Consider the following 20,403-nt stretch of genomic DNA (forward strand, 5'->3'; position numbering starts at 1 on the left):
CTGTTGGACTCTAGTCTGGCAGCTGTTTCCCTAGCTCACTCTTTTCCCTTTCATGTTTCACCTCAGAGTGCACCTGAAGAGACATCGTAGCCTGCAGAAAACACATTATCTACAGATGTGTGTTAGTTTTTAGTCAGAAAATCACCCATCAAATATGATCCAAAGGATTTTCCCCAGACTCGCCTAGCAGTACTTAAAAGGACAAAGTAAACTAAACCCAAAGCAGTCAGTAAGGCACATTCAGGAGCCGGGCAGGACAATTCCCAGAGCTGTTTGTCATTTGTGTTCTTCTAGCCATTCTCAGAAAAAAATCCCATTTCTCTGCTTTTAAATGACCTTTCAGTGAGAACCTAAACTAGCTGAAGTAAAAGAAGTTTCAGCAGTGATACAAAATGGTAACAACTACAGAAAAAAAGACTTATCAAATTCATCTAAATGAAACATTCAATTGATTTTAAGTAAACTTGCCTCCCCATTTTTTTAACGGTCAAAAATTTCTCAGGTTTTAAATTTTCAGTCTGTTTGGAGGAAATACATGTAACATCATCCTGCCAAATTTCTGCAGGATAAAAAGAACTTATTCCTTCCAACTGTGATTATTATACAGCTGGTCTTTTTTTCACTGGTGGTGCATAGTTACTAGATAGTAGTCACTGGAGAGACAGACTTGGATTGTTGAGTTTCTGAACACAGTCTACCACCCAAGGGCAACCCAAGGATGGTACCACACCATGGCACAAGGAGAATATTCTAGAAGACCTAAGCAAACAAACTAGAGTTTAAGGGAACATTACAAAATAATTTGGGTGTTTGGGGAAAATTTTTGTAATAACCTAAATACCAGCAAAATTATTTCCAGAGGACATGTGCTTCTGGTTTCTTGAAAGATGTTTATAATAAGCTAGAGAATTTCTTTTGTTGTTAACGTGCTGGAGTGGGTTGCAGTATAATTTTACAAGAATACAATAACCTGGATAAAATATGGACACAATCTCAATGAAAATTAAAAAAAAAAAGAGAGAGAAAGCCTAATATCATGTTCAAATCCGCAGCTTTGAGTAAAGCCTTTTAAAAACTCTGCTCAAGTCATATTGCTTTTGCTTTAGCCAGAATAACAATTCTATGCTCCCCTTGTTGCAAAAATATTCCCCATCAGTGTCATTCTCTATTAGCATCAATGAAAAATGTGTACAGATCAAAGGAAATAGAGATGCTGAAATGCAAAAAGGGATGTTTTTTATGGCATACAAGAAGCACAAAGAGTCATTAAGAAGACAAAAATTCTAGGGGCCCACAAATTCTGCTCTCTAAGGGCTGTTCTGCTACAGTCATAAGTGCTTAGTTTAGCTGGTAGAAACAAAACTTATACTTCCTCAAGCAAATTTTCTGGTAAGCCTTTCATTGCCTCCTACAGATTAGCTGGGGTGGCCCAAGAGTTTCAGCCTTAGAACATCTTCTAAATAAAAAGGTTTCAGTGTCTTTTCAAGGCTTCTCTTGTTACCCATTGCAGAATACTTACTAGACCTGTGTGATTTCTGAAGCAGCGTGGTTTCAGTGACCATAGCTGGTCTATTTATGAGGAACATCCCACTCCCTACACCTCACACAGCATAGACAGCAGTGTTCATCTCCACATGGATCACTGGGCCTGGAGCCACATAATTCCAGAGATTTTCCTTTGATGATGCTAATGATATAAAAGCTGCTTGAGAAAGAGGAAGGGCTTACAGCTATCCAAGACTGAGGAAAATTTTTGGAAGCCTTTTTGGCAAAGTTTGAGTGAGTTCATGATCTTTCAGGCTCATTCTGCCTGCATGCCTCTTTCAGGCCCCACTTACATATTTTAGGCTGAGATTTGCAAAGCCGGCTCAGAGATCTGGTTTCCTAGTTCTCACAGACGTAACGGAAATGGGAAGCCCAAACTTCTTTTACAGCTTTGAAAATCCCATCCTTAACTATCATTATGGGCTAAGTGCTGCTAATGTGCCGAGTGCCAGACAGTGCCTGTCAACACAGTCCCTGCACTGAAAGTGCATGTTCTGTAATGAATAACGTGTCTGAAAGTCTGCAGTTTGCAACCATTCATTCAAAGGACAGCCTACCTGCTCCTGCCATGTTTGCAAGGCAGAAGTGTGTTGCTTTGAGCAGGCACCTAACATGTGTTTGACACCTGTGGAAGTATCTGAGAAGGTCTCATTATTTTCTACATGTATTTCAGCAAAATTAAGCTTTAAGCATTACACATTTAGCTCAATATCCTACATGAGCAGAATAGTCCTGAATTCATATTCCTGAACAAAGTAATGAAGGCAGAAGCTCCTAAATCTTCCCAGGAGCTTAGGTTTCCCTCACTTGAAAAATTCTTCCAACTTTTAGCTTTCAGGAGCGCACTTCCTATCATTCAATAAGCCAACCAGATCCACTGCATGACAGAACCAGTGACCTTGGAGTCCTTTTGGGAAGAGAGTTTAGAAGTGTGAGTGAATTATCTGCAGTCCGATTACTGCTTCAGAGAGTTGTGAAATGCAAAGGAGCTGCTATTGATTTTTGTTTGCTGGGGAGTTTGTGCGTTCTAAACTATGGCCTTGCCTGTTGTCCTGTATATTCAGCCTCACATGAACATGGGAGCAAATTTACCCATTGCAAGATCGTACTTCTGAGGTGATTTTTTTCCTGTCCTCTTTTTTAGTCTTATAATTAAGCACTATATCATTCAAGACAGTCTTATATCATACTCATCACTAACCTAGCTAGAAAAGGTAGGCCAGTCAGTTTTATGCATGATTAGTAGAATTTCCGATTATTCTGAACATGTAGGGGACACTAGCCCTTTCCTTAAAAAAGAGAAAGAAAGCAAAATACATCCATCTAGTAATTTGTGGGTTCTGGGTCCAGGAACACTCAGGTCTCCCTTCCTCATGGATGATATTAAATTAAAAGCTATGCCAGTCTCTGTTAAAAGACCTGTTTCCTCCAAAATATGTAACAATCTGTGATTTAAGTTCCCAATTTCTCGAGGCATTATTGATCTCCACAAACTTCAAGTAACATTGTACGTATGATATACAAATAAGAATTGAACATTTTTTCCTGGACTCCCTGTGATTTCTGACTATTTCCATCCAGTCCACACAAATTATCTCTCTGCCCAGACAAATAATCCTTTTTTGCAGTCTTTTCTTAGGATGTGAGATGTCCATAGGAATACTTCTTTATGAATATCATTTCCACATTCAGGTTGAAACTCAGAACACAACACATTAAACTCCTGCTGAGTTCTGTCTGCTTTCACATTCAGATCACAGATCACAATCTTTACCCCCAAGGAGGAATAGTTTGTGTAAACACAGAGAGTCTCTTGCTGGAATTGTGCTGAGACTTGTGTATTTACAAAAATGCACAGCAGATGATTTATGTGTAATGTCACGTTTGGAGTAACAGAAGTGTCACCAGAAAACTGAAAAACTTTGTTTGCTTCCTTGGGCCTTTTTTGAAGGATACAAAGAAATCAGCCTGATTTCCAGCAATGTTGGTTTAGTTTAGAATCTAGAAATAACTCTCCAACTGTAGGAGGAATAAAGCAGTAGAAAAGGTGAGGATATTTTTCCCCAAAAGCTGTCAAAGCAGGCTGGACAAACATCTGCCAGCTATATTTAATTCTGTTAATGAAGAAAGATGTATTAGATCACTCTTTATAGTCACTACCAGCCCTATTATTTCTGGGATTCAGTTTCTTTCTTTAAAACAAAATGATTCAATGGGACTCAGTGAATCATCTTTGCCCCTGACCTCATTGTCATAACTTCCATGGGATTCCATAGCAAAATTTAGCCTGAGAGAGGCTTTATAAATCATTATAGACATTGTTCCCAGTGATGAAGGCTTTCCTATAGAGTAAAAAATAGACATCTTAGTGGAAAGAAACTGGCCTTTTTTATTGATAGTGCCACCAACAATCGCACTTCCTACTCCAAGAATTTTCCAATGTCATATTTCTCAGCCTTGGCAGACAGAACACAATGGCTCCCTTGATATTTCAGAGCTCTCACTGGCCAGGAGTTGCATTTTGCTCTTCATTTCTAAGGGCTAATTCATCTTGCACAATCTAGCTTCATTTTTTCATGAAGGTCTGCAGAAGTCACTTTTGAAGTCCCTCTCTTGCAGGGGAATCTCCAACTTTCTGCCTCGTTAGCTGTCCTTCCACATGGCAAGTTGTTCTGTGGCTTGCACAGGTGAGGGGGAAATGGTACAGTCTCCTCCAGTCTTTGATCTTACAGACCCCTGCCTGCCCACCATGCTTTTGGGCAACACCTCTGACATGTCACCATTGACCTCTATTAGAGAAGAAAGCAAATCCTTTGATCCTACTTGGCAAACATAAAGGTCAATAAACAGACTTCCCGGTACTCACGTTAGACTCCCTAGGGCTGATTTAAGCCCATATAATTATCTAAAATGAGTTCCAGAGACAAGGCAGGAGCCACAGATGGAGAAAAGTGCTTTTGTTTTGTCATATAGGTTTCTGTATTGGGCCCAGGTGTTTGGGAACCAGGTGGGCACCAAGCAGCACCAGACGTTTCTCACCATCCGGACACCATCAAAATGTTCTCTGTTCCCCAATGCTTCCCACCTGCTATATAAAGCTTTAGACCAGGGCAAAGGTCAGCCAAGCATTTCTCTCAAGGGTGGCTATGCTCACCACAGGGCTGGTCGAGAGCTGAGATCTCATTAGATCATGCTCCTGCCCCTTCCTTGGGAAGGGCATCCAGCAGGAGACCAAGAGTGGCTGCACCACTTCCCTCCAGCTATCCCATCCTGAGGGACTCAGTGCAGCTCCTTATTTCCCGCTACCGGTACAGAAAGGCCTGTCAAGTATCCTTTCCCTATTGACGTCCTTTCAAAGATACAGGTGCTCCTGTAATTGCAGTGCCACAGGTGAGCAGGAGCTGAGGCATGAGCTAACAACATTGGGTTCCTGGACACATGTCCCTTCTCCAGGCCTTGCTGGCAGGAAGGTGAATCTGTTGCAGCCCGTGCACCAAATATGCTGAGCCTTCATTTCAATACACTCTTGCCTTCATCTCTGTAGCTGACCCCCCAGCGTCGGCCAAGCTGGAAGCCTCTGACTCTGCCCCCTCCCGCAGATTCCAAAAAATGATGCTTGTGAAAAGAGATATGCAGAGGAAAAGATGAGATAGCCCCTTTCCCTTGGACTGCACACACTATGCAGTTTATTCCCATCTGTGCATTCATGCAGAGGGAAGCAATGGTCTGTCCCTTTGGCCAAAGCCCATCCAGTTGGCCTGGAGAGTCCTGTCTAGACACTTTTTGCTTCTGTGAGTGCTCAGGCAGTGACATAGGATGCTCCTGAGCCATGCCATCTGGACAGTATCGGCACTTTTCCTGTGGAGCTCTTTACAGAGCGTGAGTACAAAACAGGATGTTTCTCAAATATGAAGTGGAAAAGGCCCAAGATCTGTTTGGCCTGTGCAAGAGAAAGGGAGAGAAAAAGTGATAGTTCTGGCAAGCGCCTGCCAAAGAGAGCTACCTTGTGGCATTGAGTCATGGTTGCGTGCTTTGTGCTGTGGAATAACCTGGAGAGAAGTGCAATTCCTAGTGGCTGGACCAAACAAATATCACCACCACCTCTTGTCTCTGTACCTTTCCAATTAGCATTTCCTAGAGCATCCCCCTGGCTCCACAGTTTGCACCCAGCAGCACAGTGTGGTCCTCCTATAGGTGACCAAACCCCATGTATTGGCAATCAGGCCAGGAAATATATGCATAATAGGCACAGTTTTACTCTTGCTGATCTAATACATTCACCCACAAGCATGTGCCTGCCAGTGAGGGTACAGTTTCAGTTTTTAAGTGCTTCTGCAGGAAATATGAGTTAATAAAAATATTATAAAGCTCTGACTGGAACTTTCTTGGAACATGTATCTCTTAAATCCAGAAAATTCAGAGGTGACAATGCAATTTGGTCTATAAAAAATTTTCTAGCCTTGGTCCCTTGTTAAATTCATTCTGCATCATATCCCAAGCAACTTCTCTCACATGTGATCATGTATATGCTGAATTTCATGGCAAATGTCCGCAGCAAGAGTTGCTAAAACATTGAGATTAAACTGAACTGAGAATTGACCTTCTTTTTCTTGGTAAACTAGAATCAGGGGGAAAATACTTTTTTTTCCCCTAAATTTAAAAATTCACATTCATTTTGTCATCTTTATGATAACTGATGAGATCATGAAACAGTGAGTGTGCAACAATCCATAAGTGAAAGTTGGCATCAGGTACTTTTCCAGACAAGTTGAAATTCTGAGGTTATTATTTGCCTTTTTAGTTTATTATTATAATCCAAATTATGAATTTGGATAAAAGTGGCCTTAGTTAAAACTTTATGAACTTTCAGTCTGGCAGTGCTCATAGTAAACATCCTTAAGGCCTCCTAGAAATTACCCAGCTAATACTGGGAAGAGCATAATTGACATTCCTGGTAATTTTGACACAAAGATCAGAGTCATTTTCATTAAAATACAACCCTTACAGGTCTTTTCTAGCACTTATATATGAGACAAAGCCAATTAAAACAAAACTATGTATAACACAGTTTCTTTTTAATATTCATATGATAGATTTTGCAGACTGTTTATTGAGAAAATGTTGCTATTAGTGAACTCTTTCGAATAGTTGCCCATGGGAAGCCCTGTCACTGGAACAAAGTAAAATTAAACTGGAGGAGACCTGGAAGATGAATGATGTTTTTAATGGCCAGGAGACACACTGGAAAATGATGATTCTTCCTAATTTATGTTTCTGCAAAGTATATGATCCCAAAACAAGAAGAAAATAGATGTACAAGACAAAGAGTGCATCTAGAAGTGTCAGAACTGTATTTGAAGAAATCATTCAATACCATTTTGGGACAATGATCTAATTTTTCAAAAAGGATGTTGTAGCCATAGGAATCGGAATGAACTCCTAGGTGGATAGTCAGGATGGGAAGAGAGAGGTGAACAGCCAGTCACTCGCTGTCCTAGTCCTAGTATCTGTCCCACCTATAACATTAGTTATTAAAGTCATGCTATTGTTCCAAAAAGGAGGTGGTGGCAGGATTCCAGGTTTACATTGCCAAAATGCTATCCAAACCAAATGAGAAATGAAATCGCGGAATTAGTTTTCTTTCCCTGCCTGTTCAAAAAATTGTTTTTGGACAAACAAACTATCAAAATTAAATTAAACATATGGCTGATAAATGAAGTACAGAAGAGCAGCTGGAAAAAAAACCTGGCTACCATAGGTACTTTAAAGTAGTGTTGGCTTCCATGCACTGTTATTACACATCCTTTGCTGAAAACCGTATACCCTTCACAATTTTGAACCTCCTGTGTGTTTCCTCATATTTTCAATCAAATTATTACATACTAGAAATATGCATAAGGGAAATTATTCTACACATTTTATGGTGTGCTGTTGCTTGTAGCAGTAATTGAAGTACCTTTTCCACTTATGAAAGTACTAATTTTATTTGGTTTTATTGCTTTTCTAGATGCAATTATTTATTTAGTGTGTTTTGGCTTTATTAAATTATGTTTACTATAGGAACATCATAAAAATGTATGAAAGCAACACATCAGCCACTACTGCCCAATGACCTGTTTTGGGGAATCTAGTGTTATTTTTCATATCCAAACATAATAGAATAAAGTAAGAATAAAGAGATAATCTACACTGGAAAACAATGCAATTTTGAGATAATATAATAAAACACCTGGACAATATGATTTCATAAATCTTAGTTCTAAAATTTACATGAGCTGGGCGTTGGGGCGGCTATTTTAGGACATGCAGCATTTTCTAAATGGAAACATAACACAAAATGCAATTAAACAGCAAAGGGGAAAGCATACACAGATTTAGTTTGCCCTGAGCAACTGATTTCTACAAAGCAATGAAAATATTTCCACTTCAAAAGATGTACTGGCCTAGTTTTAGGAAATGTAGAGTTTTACTCTGGTAGTGACCAACAGCTTGTTTGTAAAGTTTCATAAGATTTGTTCTTAGTAGGCTTTTCACATATATCATTCTGTTTTCAGGGTCTGAGTTGACTCCCACTGAAGTTACCAGCAAAATTCCCAATAGCTTCAAATAGAGAATAGATTTGCTATTATATATTATGAATAAAATCCTGAATTTTTTCAGGTATTATTGTGTTCAGCCTCAGCTTAGCTCCTCTATTTACGCTTTGTACTACCTACTAGATAGATGGGCACAGATAGTTATGAAATCTCAAAAGGAGTCTTTAACAAATCAAAAAAGGCAAAACAAGTTAAAAGCCTAGAAACTGAGGGTAGACACGTTCAGGCTAGAAAGAAGAGGGGAAAGCTTAATTAAGCATCAGAGCAGTTAACCAAGAGTTTTTTCTAACTCCTTAATCCAAAGCTGAGATGGGACAGATGTCTTTCTGAACATTGTATTTTAGTTCAATCTGAACATACAAAGAAAAGAAATACGTGTGATCTTCTTTCTGTGTTACAGATGAGATCAGGTTGTGTGATCCACAGCAAGTTCTTTTACATCATAAGGCCAGAGAATTCCTTGAAAACAGGAAAATTTTTGTCTAGTCAACATTGGAGAATTTGATAGTGAATGAGGACCAGAAGCTGAAATCAAATGGGCTTACCCATGCAAGGGGGGAAGAGCATGTGAATGATCAAAACCAAAGATTACAATTTTGCAGACACCTAGCCCTGAAAATGGCCTTTACTCACATGTACAGATCTAGTGACTTCATCAATACCACTTGCATCAGCAGCTGCAAAAAGTCTTTCAGGATCAGATCTACAGAGGAGAAATACGATTAAATTCATGCTTGAAAAGTGTAAACTGATCCACCCAGAGGGAAACAATCTGAAATGCAGACTATGAGCAACTGTGAAGGCAAAATGAAGGGATTCCAGAACAGTGCAAAAGACAGGAAGCAGGGGCCAGGGACCGATTTCAGACGATATTAGATGTTTATGTTTTTAGCCAGAAGACAATGTAATAATTATTCAAACACATTTCAAGGAAACAGGAATCATTTATGTTAAATCAGAAAGGAATAAATAGCAGTAAATAAAACAAAATTACATAAAGAAAACTCTTGGTGTTAGAAAATATTGTCATTTTCTTCATTATAACACTTAAGTACCTTATAGAAATCTTTGATGTTTACAAACTTTGAGTCAGTTTTCAATTCATGATTGGCAAAGTCTTTCTCGAGCATTAAGAGCTTGGTGTCAGAAACACAACCTTTTTGGTAAGGTATAGTCTTTTGACTGCAACAAATTATATGGCTGAAATCTTTTTTTTTAAGTGTGTCCTTTTTAGGCTTAAATCTGAGGACACAAGTTATATTCAGGTAGAACATGGCACCCAAGAAGATAAGAGAACAAATTTCCCAGTTCTTCACCTGCACAGAGCCTTATTACTTCACCCTTCTCCAGGGAGCACAGAGTTTAACCTTCTGCAGATGAACGGAAATCCATTTCAAGTACTAGGGCCCCACATACAATCCCAAAGCAACTCTGTTGCTAGGTTTTCTGAGGTGGGTTTGACACTAACAACTGACTCCAGCTGATAAGCCAGCACCCACAGAGAAACTTAAGACAGGACTCTCCTCCTCTAAGCCACTAGTCTGAGTCTGGATGAGGTCCCAAATAGCAGTAGCTTGCAACACTTGGCACCTGTTCCCTGACCCACATGAAATTTCTTCAGTAAAACCTCTTGGTAATGTCTCTGTTAGTTAGGTATAGTTTTCATTCTAAAACTCAACCAGTGTAATACATCAGATGGTGCTGATGGTATGGCCCTTGTTCTGAACTCAACTGATCTACATTGTAGCAAAAGTGATGAAATCCCATTGAGGTGATAGTAACTCAACTCCTCCCGTTTCTGCCTTGTTCTGCAGACCCTTAACACACTTTTTGATGCTGCTAAGAAACATAAAGGGAGGTACTGTGAGTGGGTGTGATTAAAGATGTAACTTTTCCAAGGTTTACATCTGAGAAGCAAATCTGTCATAAATGTTTGAAATTGTGAGATCTGCAATAACTAAAATTAAATTGGGAAATTTAGGATTAAATTAGAGGAACTGAACATTTTGCTAATATACTTCTTTCAAAATTGTAATATGTGAATTGTCAAATTAAAACTTTCAATGCATAATTTTGAAAAACAGAGAAAAATTGGAAGTGAAGCTAAAAATCCTACTATTGTTTTTCTTTTTTTCTTTCATCTTCTATGAACCAACTCTAATACAGAATAAACTGATTAATACCAGAGTAGAATTATTATGTATGAGAGAAAAAATAAAGCCTATTCTATAGAATATGTAAGGTGTCTTTTACATTCAGCCATAACAACTTTATAACTGTAATTTGTTGGTTCTGTTTCCTAGCCGAAAATTGCAGAGGAGAACTTAACATATGCTGAACTTGAACTTATGAAGCCAATTCAGGAAGCCAAAGGCATTCCCAGTACAACAGTCTATGCACAGATACTCTTCGAGGAGAACAAGCTGTAATAGTTCATGCCTGTATAAATGTCCTTTGTCAGTGTTCTATTTAATTCTTTCTGTGCTGTTTATTTATAAAAATCATACAAATGTCCTTATTTTTTTACTTCCACTCATGCGCTTCTATATTTTTATGAGACTTTTAAACAAAATGCCATTGAAAGTAATCATAGAAAAAGCAACTGGTCTACAAGTGACATCCCAGAGACATCCTCTGTAGTGTTTGGTCTCCCTTCTTAAGGGACTGAAGTTCCACCTGGCCAGGACTGATCAAATTACTGTTGTTTTCCCTATCAGAAAATATTAATTCAGTAAAGCTGAGAATTTTTCACAGCAAAGGAGAAACTAAAATTACTTTTTCTGCATTTTTTTTCAGAAATAGTTATCAAAGTTTGGTTTTCATATTTTCATTCCAAACTTCCCTTTCTAAATTATATATTTAAAAACTTAAGTTACTTTTAATAAAACTGCTTTTAAGTGCTTGAAATCAAACATTTTAAAATAATCCAAAGGAAACATTCCAAGTTAAACCAAATGGATTGCAGGAACAATATTTAAAGCTTTGGAACATTTTCCAGCATTTGATTTAAAAAAAAAAAAATCTGATTAGGAATAGGAAAAAATTGATAGTGAGTAAAAAACTTCCACAGAACAAAGACACTGGTTTTGGCCTTGCTCGAGATTGGGGCTCCCAAACCTGCAAAAGCTTCCTCCTCCATAACGTCCTGCTCTCTTGCTTTGGAGTTATTTCTTTGGAAAGACCAGGGCTTGGGAGACAGAGAACTGAGCCTACTGTGAAAGCAGAAAATACTCCTTCCTCTTTCTTCCCCTCTTGATCTTCGAGAAGGGATTCTTCCTTTTCCTGTGACAAGTTTGTGAAAATGGGCTTTTCTCTGGTGTCCTGCTCATGTCCCTTGGGAAGGACAGCTGGACTGGTGCTTCCAAGCTCCAAAACTTCCAATGTCCAAGCCCACGAAGGGTCAGGGAGAGTTGGGCACCTGACTCCTTTCAGCCCTTGGAAAGCTTTAGGCCTTGAGTGACTACATCGCTGATGGGGACGTAAAAGCATAGGCTCTTTAGTTCACTATCAGGCCCTGATGTTTGGCAAGTGCCAAGTCCTCTCCAGGTCATTTTTTTGGTTTTGGACGGAGCCCCTGGGCAATTCAATCTATTTAGAAGTCAGGTCAGTCACTGGGCAGGAGTTAATGTGGATTTTGGAGTAGCGCTTGTAGGCCTGGGGCTTTGAAAGTCTGAACGAAGGTGACCCAAGTTGCTTCCTCCTTGGATGGTTGGAATGTTTTAGGGATATGGCAAAAGGGTGGCAGGGCTCAGTTCACAGCTGGGAACCGTCACAGGAATACCTAGTGTCCTTATCCCCAGTACTGAATGACAGTGGAGGAGAGAAGGGCAGTGGCGACAGCACAAAGACAAGCCACAAAGGGAGAGAGCACACCACTGCCCTTTTGAGGGTTTCACTGGAATGTGTTAGTTTGTACAAACTCACCTTTTACTTTTTCTTGAATGGGGGTAGAGATTACCTAGCATACATAAACCGTTATCTTGTAACCATGTTGTGTAAATGTAAAATGCAGCTGCCTATTTCCATGCTTGTATAAAGTTCCATTGTTGTATAAAAAAAAGAATTTAAGAAAAGTTTGGCAGGCTGACTGTTGTGTACAATACTAATTCCTACTGCTGTCCCTCTTCAAAGTAATTGTTTTCAAACTGGGCCCAGTTTCTATCAACAGGCTTGTTGCTAGAAATTATTTGCATTAATAATGCTTGGATTTGTGAGCTATCAAGAAAGTTTGTTTCACGTTCTCATTATCCCAGGAGTTTAATCATCCATCGAAATGTCATGATATTTTTCCTTGTTTTCTGATGAGGTGATGGCTTTCAACTGTAAGAGCAATCAATTCTTTGACCAAAAAGAAACTGCTGATGAGAGTTGTCAAACATTCAGGGATCAGTTTTGGAACAGCCAGAGTTTGAATATTCACAGAGAAGACAACATCCCCTCTTATGCAGACAGCTGTAATGAAGGACGTGGAAAGGTATAAAATATAATAGTTAATTCTTCCAAAACAAAAATACAACCCTAATACATTAAGTAGGTCACTACTACATTGAACTGGTCACTTAGTTGTGAGAACTTTCTGAAGTTTGGTATATAATCATTCCTCTTACATATAATTGGGCAGTGTCCATCATTTAGAAAAATCCTCTACTGTATGTTTATGCCCAGCATTTTAATGAATACCCTTCTTTGTGTATTAATAGACTATGTATTCTTGTTTATGTTTGATATCTAATTCCCCAAAATAATAGTTAATAGAGCTAAATAAATTACCTTTTTGGTGAGAAAAGTCCTCTCAGTCTGTGCAGGATTTATTGCTTGCTAGAGAATTATATGAGGATATGTGTTAATCTCATACTAAGCACTTAAACAATCCAAATAGGTGGGAACTGAGTTTTCCATTCTGCAGAAAATTTCACGATTTTAAAATGTTTTCCATTTGTGATTGACCTCAGGCAACAGCATAATCCTGAAAGGCAAGAGACCAGCCGAGTGAAAGGAGGCCAGAACTACTACTTAGAAGAACACTACATCTTCCTGAGCAGATATTTCCTGAGCCTTTTCTCATGCAGTGTCCACCCAGATTTAATAATTTCAGATCGTATTACTGGAGGAAGAAAAACACCATGCTTTCCTTTTCAATGAACTGTACATCTTTAAATACCAAAGCAACTCACTGGAAAGACTACAGAGAAGAAAATTTCATTGAATATAATGTGCTTTGATGGGAGAAGGCAGAATATTTTGGGTTTAATGCCTTTTAATAGGAAACACCAAATTCATCTCTGTCCTAACTCCCTCTGGCTTCAGCAGAAGAGCAACAGAGCTGAACATGGCCCGCTGTTCTCTTATATGACAGAAGCTCCCATGAAGACTCTTAGTATGTTATTAAGCAGCACTTGGAGTCTGCAGAGTCATGTTATTTTGGTTACTCCTCCTGTTGTCATTGGTAAATCATGGCCTAGTGCTGAAACTTTAACAAATACAGCCCTATTAGCTTCACACCAATTTAGTGTCAGATTGTTAAATGTTAATATACTACACTCTATAGCTTTAAATAGAGTTAGAGATGTTTACAGCTTTGGTTAGATGCACCTTGTTCCTGCACATTAAATTTTATTACCAGAATTCTCCATCAGCAAATAGGAGTAAATCACATTAGTGTTGTGAGCTGTGCGGGGGTTGATTCTGCAGCCCAAGGAAGGGGTGTTTTATTACTCTTTATTACAACTTTCTAATTGTAGGTGTGGTTGGAATGTCATTATCTCTGTACTTACAAGCAGATTATTTGTTTTAGGATAACTGTAACATAATTGTGGGGTTCTCTTCATTAAGAAGTTCAAACAACTTGTGTTTTTAGCTAGCGTTTGGCCAAGTTCTGGCATAGCAGGACTCAGACCAGATGAGGTCTCATTTGATGTACGATTTGTAGGTCAAATTCTGCTTTCTTGAGGACTCCTCTGAAACACTTCCAGTGAGTGACATCATAACAATCGTTCTCCTGTGTTTCTTGCACTAACCTGAAGCATACTCACCTGGTGTGTTTTGTTTCACCACCTTCTACAATTCCATTTCATCAGCTTGGTTGGGAGCTAGAGTGATGACTGCATGTCAATAGAAGACTTGCAGTTTGTATTACTCCTCTCAGAAAAAATAAAAATGGAGATGGAAGGGATTCTGAGATGTTAGCTAGTCCATCACCCCATCTCAAGGTTGGACTGACTCAGCCTGACTTAACATGACTCAGTCTGGCAGAGATTGGTCTAACCTGTTCTTAGAAACCTGCAGTGATAGGGTTCCATACTCTCCCCATGATCTATTTCCACAGACCTCATTATTCAAAATGTCAAAGGACATTTCCCTTTCCTCTTAACAGCCTTTTCCATATCTGAAAACTGTTAAATCTAGTGAGGGGAAGGTTGAAGAGAGAATTAACCTCAATTCTGTCAGTCTTTCCTCTTGTAAAGATCAAACAATTGCTGAAAATACTTCCTTGGGAAAGATTTACAAGTTAATCCACAGAAAATGGATCCCTACACACTGGACCATGGGAATTCAGAGAATGGGAAGGGTGGTAGATGGTTTCCCAGATCCCATCTGGAGCCCAATCCACAGGGGGAAAATTCTACTGAAACACCTGCACAAAACATGTTATGGCTCCAACTTCTGGCTCTCAAACATCTCCTCCCTGTCTGCCCCAGCTCTGTCAGCCAATCTGGCAGCTGTTGTGTATTCCAACATTTCTGCTCAGCAGCTAAATGCTGAAGCAATGGGCTATAATGACTGCAAAGCAATAGACTGGCCAAGAATCCTGTCTGTCCTGCCACAATATTATCTTAAGTCCCTCCTGTTCCTCACTAGCATTGCTGGGTTGTTTGAACCCCTAAGAGACTTTTCAGTCTTTGACCGCCTCAGTCAGAAATGCTCTGGAAGCCCTTGTCAAGTTTTCAGCTTAGCCCTGCTCAGGCTTTCCTTTTAATATATAACACAACTAGTCACTGCAACCACAGTTCTCCTTGTTGTGCAGAACCTGGGACTCTCCTGCTCCTAACAAAAGGGAAGCAGGCAGTTGTGCAGAGAGAGCATTAGGTAAGCTCACATGGTTTCTGCTCCTGGCTAAGGAAAAGCTTTGGTAAAGTCACTTCATATCTCTCTGTGCTTCTGTTCCCTGTGCCCTTCTTGAACACAAGCAGTTAAGTGAAACTTGGACCCTCCCTCTTGGACTTCAGTTAAAACAAGTTAAAATCCTATCTATCTTGTCTACAGAAATATTTTACCCTAAGTAAGGGAATGAGAGCTAAGAACCCAACAATGCTTTATGGTTCCGTACACTGAGAATCCTGCAGGACAGGACCACCTTTGGAGGCTTTTGCCTTTCTCTTCTGGGCCAGCATGGTCTTGGGCACAACTCAGAGCAGGTACAGTAGCTAGGTACCTACAGTATCACATAACAGCCTTACATTTTCCCTTGAGAAATTAGCTATTGATCCTATTGAGTTATCCGCAGGAAAGAGGAGGCCTCCAGTAACTTCTATGGCTGCTAACACGTCTCTTCTGATACCAGTGGGGAGACACAGCACAGAACAGGGCATCACATAAATATACAGGGCAAGCAAACGTGGGGATTGGCAAGGGTTGTCATATTCCAACAAGGCAATCAGACACACATCCTCCCCATGCCATACAAGCAGACGAGGATGCTGCTGGATGCTGTTCAGTGGTTCTACACCACTTCCCCCAGCTCCAGTTCTTCCTGCTATGAATAGGAACTAGAAGGGATATCGTACAGCACCATCTGTGAAAGGAGTTTTTACCCAGTCAGCTAAGCAGCTTTACAACCCTTATCCACCGCACTAGTCCTGGGAGAGAGAGGCGACTAGAGAATCCTGGACTAAGTTCTTGGATGAGAGATGATCAACAGGGCTGACAGTCAACCATGCTTATCCTATATGGCACCTTTATGACACAAACGGTCTTGCCTTTGCAGTAGGGCTCTGCTCTCACTGCAACACGTGTTCTTCAAATCCCTCACACGGATATAGCTACACTCACCTCTACCTCCAGTTCTTCCTTGCTTACTCTCTAAGAGCAGTCAGAGAATAGAAGAGCTCTGTTCTGTCAGGGAACTAACTCAAAAGCCAGAATGAGTAAATCACTGTGCACACGATGACAGCAAATGGCAAAGGCCACTTCTATGTATCACTATAAAAAATAACATTAATTGGGATGCTTTGCAATTTCCTGTACAACCCATAATTAGGTTAGATAAGAAACTAGCAGTGTCTAAGTGCTATAAATGTCTAAATTAAGTTATTTTGAAAGTGCCCGGCACTTTGACATTTGAGAGTTCAGAGTAATTGGGGTATTGAAATAAAATTGCTTCTGTTATTTAAAAGGTCATTATCTTCTTCGGGTAGATATATGAGGACTATTTTCCACTCTACTGAGCCGTTCCATTTGGTACAATTAGACCTGCTTGAGCAGATTTCTAGCGGGCCTCCTCCCACTTATCACAGTCCCAGCACTGCCTCAGAGAAGGGCCTGTAAATATACAGCCCAAATATGGAGTATATATTCTGCTCGTAATCGGGCACTGGAGATCTGAGAGCTACCCAGAGCTTCAATCAGACACCCACAATAAACACCACACTGTTACATCCAGCAAGGCTGCAACTGAGTCCTTAAACCACTCAGGTCAGCAAATACCAGGTTATGGGCACAGGCCAGTGTGCTAAGCAGACAAACAGTGCTGACAAAAGCTCTGGAGCAAATCAGGATTTCACCTTCCCCACTAAATTACCCGCGGCCTGGGTAGCAACTCTGGTGATTTCAATAGCACCACTGAAATCCCTTGTAACGTGACACAGGCCCAATGTCACAATAAAGACATGACTGTTCCTTACATACCAGATCTGCTGCTCTGTGAGTGTGATACTCAAAGCTGGCAACTTCAATACCTACATCTGGACTGCATTTTATTTCAGTTAGTCTGTCAGTGCTAGTAAAATAAGGGGGGGGTATAAAGACCTAGGAACTGGCTGAGGAGATTTAACCCATTACCATCCCTCCACTGGAGATGTCATGTCCAGGAGACCCTGGGGAATGGACTGTGCACACGAGTGGCCAAGGAGCACTCTCACTATTTGTTTCAGTGGCTTTTTGGGGTGAAGGAAGAAGGGAGGCAACTGTAAGCTCCATTACAGGACTATTTTTTAGCTATTGCTGCTGTTGCAATCATCTGTGCATGCCCTGAGAGTGCATCTTCCTGCTTGTACATCGGCAAGACTGGTCCAAACAGTCCTTAGAGCCTTCACTGCTGGTGGGTGGAGGAAAAAGAAATAGCCCAGTCTGGCCTTTAGTGTCCAGAATGAGTTTGCTGGGCAGGCACCTGATGAAAGGAAAGCTTTTTGCTGCAATGTGAACACAGATCAGACAAAAGCCAAGACACCTGAACTGCCATTTTTCAGAGTCACTTTTCCATGCTAAATGGTGCCTTGCTACAGCAGTGACAGAGAATGCATCCATTTCCCCCTCAGAGTATTTGAGAGATAATACAGGTCTACAGCCCAGAGGGGACTGTTCTGGTCATTCACTCTGGACTAACAAAAGCCAGGAAAGTTTTCCTGCACTGATCCCATCACTTCCAGTGAACTAGAGCACCCCTTCCAGAAAGGCCCATATCTGAACTCACAAATGCCAAAGACAGAGATCCAAGTTGGCTCTGTATAAGCTGCTGGAATGATTGCTTATCCTCCCCGCCAGAGAGTTCTGCTTTATTTCCAGATGGAGTTTGTCTAGCTTCAGTTCCCACTAGCTTCTCTTCTGTTTTATATTTGAAAGACTGAAAGTTCTTTAGTACCAGGGTATTTGTAATAGCCAAATTATTTGTAGTGGTAGGCACTCCTGACTACCCCCAAAATGCTGGAAAATCCCAGTCCTGCCCCCTGGCAAGGCACGATATATTACTGTCCTCACTGATGTGGCTGTGGTTCAGGGATGACCTATGCTGATGTTGCCAAGTTGGACACAGCTGTGGTTTGATGTTTTCCCAGGGCTCTCAGGGTTTTGGTGCAAGCACTTTCCATAGCACTCAGCATGGACAAAGATAGCAGAACAGTGTCTGCAAGGCATGTACATGGTGCTCATACCAGAAGGTTTTGATGAGCTTTCCCACCATCGGAGCTGAAATGCGGAAGCTTCCCAGCAGTGCAAACCCCTGCCTCACTAGGATGACTGGGTTGGATCTGTTTTTTCAGCTTTCCTTAGCAAGCCAGCTGAATCCCCATAGCTGTTTTGAAAGGGCCTCTGCAGAAGGCCCCAAATTCTCTTCCCTGCTTGTGGGCAAAGGGGATTTGTACACGGGGGGACAGGAGAGGGTAGCTGATCCTGCAGCTTTCCCTCTCCACCAAATAGTACTGCCTGTGCCCTAAGGAGCAGGAGAGGGCTGAACTGCAGGTATGGGAGAGAGGGAAACCATTTTCTACTGCATCATTTTTCTCCCAGTCATTTCACGTAGGAGATACTAGACATGGTGACTGCCAGCACCTTAACGCACATGCTCCACCACAGGGTCTGAGCATCCCAACAAAACTGAAGTAACTATGGTATCACAGAATCACAGAATGGTTGAGGTTGGAAGGGACCTCTGGAGATCATCTAGTCCAAGCCCCCTGCTCAAGCAGGGACACCTAGAGTACGTTGCACAGGATCGTGTCCAGGCGGGTTTTGAATATCTCCAGAGAAGAAGACTCCACTACCTCTCTGGGCAACCTGTTCCAGGACTCTGTCACCCTCACAGTGAAAAAGTTTTTCCTCATGTTCAGATAGAACTGTCTGTGTTTCAGTTTGTGCCTGTTGCCTTGCGTCCTGTTGCTGGGCACCACTGAAAAGAGTCTGGTCCCATCCTCTTGACACCCTCCCTTCAGATACTTGTACACGTTGATAAGATCTCCTCTCAGCCTTCTCTTCTCTAGGCTAAACAGGCCCAGCTCTCTCAGTCGTTCCTCATAAGAGAGATGCTCCAGTCCCCTAATCATCTTTGTAGCCCTTCGCTGGACTTGCTCCAGTAGTGCCACATCCCTCTTGTCCTGGGGAGCCCAGAACTGGACGCAGTACTCCAGATGTGGCCTCACCAGGGCTGAGTAGAGGGGGAGRATCACCTCCCTCGACCTGCTGGCAACACTCTTCCTGATGCASCCCAGGATACCATTGGCCTTCTTGGCCACAAGGSCACAYTGCTGCCTCATGCTYAACTTGGTGTCCACCAGCACTCCCAGGKCCTTCTCHRCAGAGCTGCTTTCCAGCAGGTCAACCCCCAACCTCTACTGCTGCATGGGGTTATTCCTCCCCAGGTGCAGGACCCTGCACTTGCCTTTGTTGAACTTCATGAGGTTCCTCTCCGCCCACCTCTCCAGCCTGTCCAGGTCTCTCTGAATGGCAGCACAGCCCTCTGGTGTATTGGCCACTCCTCCCAGTTTTGTATCATTGGCAAACTTGCTGAGGGTGCATGACTCCTCCTTGTTCCTTCCGCTCATGGGACAAATGCATGAGGGAGAAGTGCAGTCCTTAGAGCCTCCTGCCCAAACAAACGAAACAAGGAGACAACTTCTGACCTGGAACAGGGAAAGTTCCCATGCCCCTCTGGCAGTCACCCACACAGAGACTGCTTCTCTTCCACTTTGTACACCACAGTTAGGAGCTCACGATGTTCTCCTCACAGCAGAGACTCATCTGGCATCCTCAGCTCCACCCATCCAGCCAGCACACAGCTCACCCTTGGCCCCTCAAATGACTACCCTTCACCAACAATCCTCCACATGCAGAGGGCCAGCGTGATGTTTAGATATGAAACATACTGAGTGACCACTGAACACAGGCCCAGCTTTCCCCATCACGAGGCCCACACTTGAACTCAGTGTTCATTGCAGCAAGTATTACTCATAGTCCCCAAGACCCTGACGTATTGCTGAAGCCTGCCTGGTTCCAAAGCATTTAAGTATGGTGTAGGGTATGAGGAGGTTCCTTTTTAAAAACTTAATGTAGCAAATTTCTAGGAGCATCCTGAAGCTTGGGAAGAGCTCTGATGACCTGTCATTTAAGGCAAAAAGCACAGGGAAAGTTGTCAGTCCTCCATCAGCCCTGTCCCCTTTCACACCTCCCCATCAGCCTGGCTGACTTCAATGACAGTAATTATGGTGCGCACACGCCTGAAGACTGACAATGATAAGGCAGCAATTAGTCTGAGCCCTGCATGATGTGTGTCTGA

The 20,403-nt window shown here is 41.5% G+C and overlaps 1 protein-coding gene across 1 annotated transcript in view; it reads left to right on the forward strand.

The window, feature by feature from the left end:
- Window positions 1–10,817, forward strand: part of VSTM4 (V-set and transmembrane domain containing 4) — a 39,195-nt gene extending 28,378 nt beyond the window's left edge. The window contains exon 8 of the mRNA XM_026076872.1: window positions 10,445–10,817. Coding sequence (XP_025932657.1) covers window positions 10,445–10,570 — 126 coding nt within the window. The 3' untranslated portion in view covers window positions 10,571–10,817. The remainder of the gene's footprint in view (window positions 1–10,444) is intronic.
- The last annotated feature ends 9,586 nt before the right edge of the window (window positions 10,818–20,403 follow it).

Source organism: Apteryx rowi, unplaced genomic scaffold, assembly GCF_003343035.1.
Source record: "Apteryx rowi isolate R43461 unplaced genomic scaffold, aptRow1 scaffold_440, whole genome shotgun sequence".
NCBI lineage: Eukaryota > Metazoa > Chordata > Aves > Apterygiformes > Apterygidae > Apteryx > Apteryx rowi.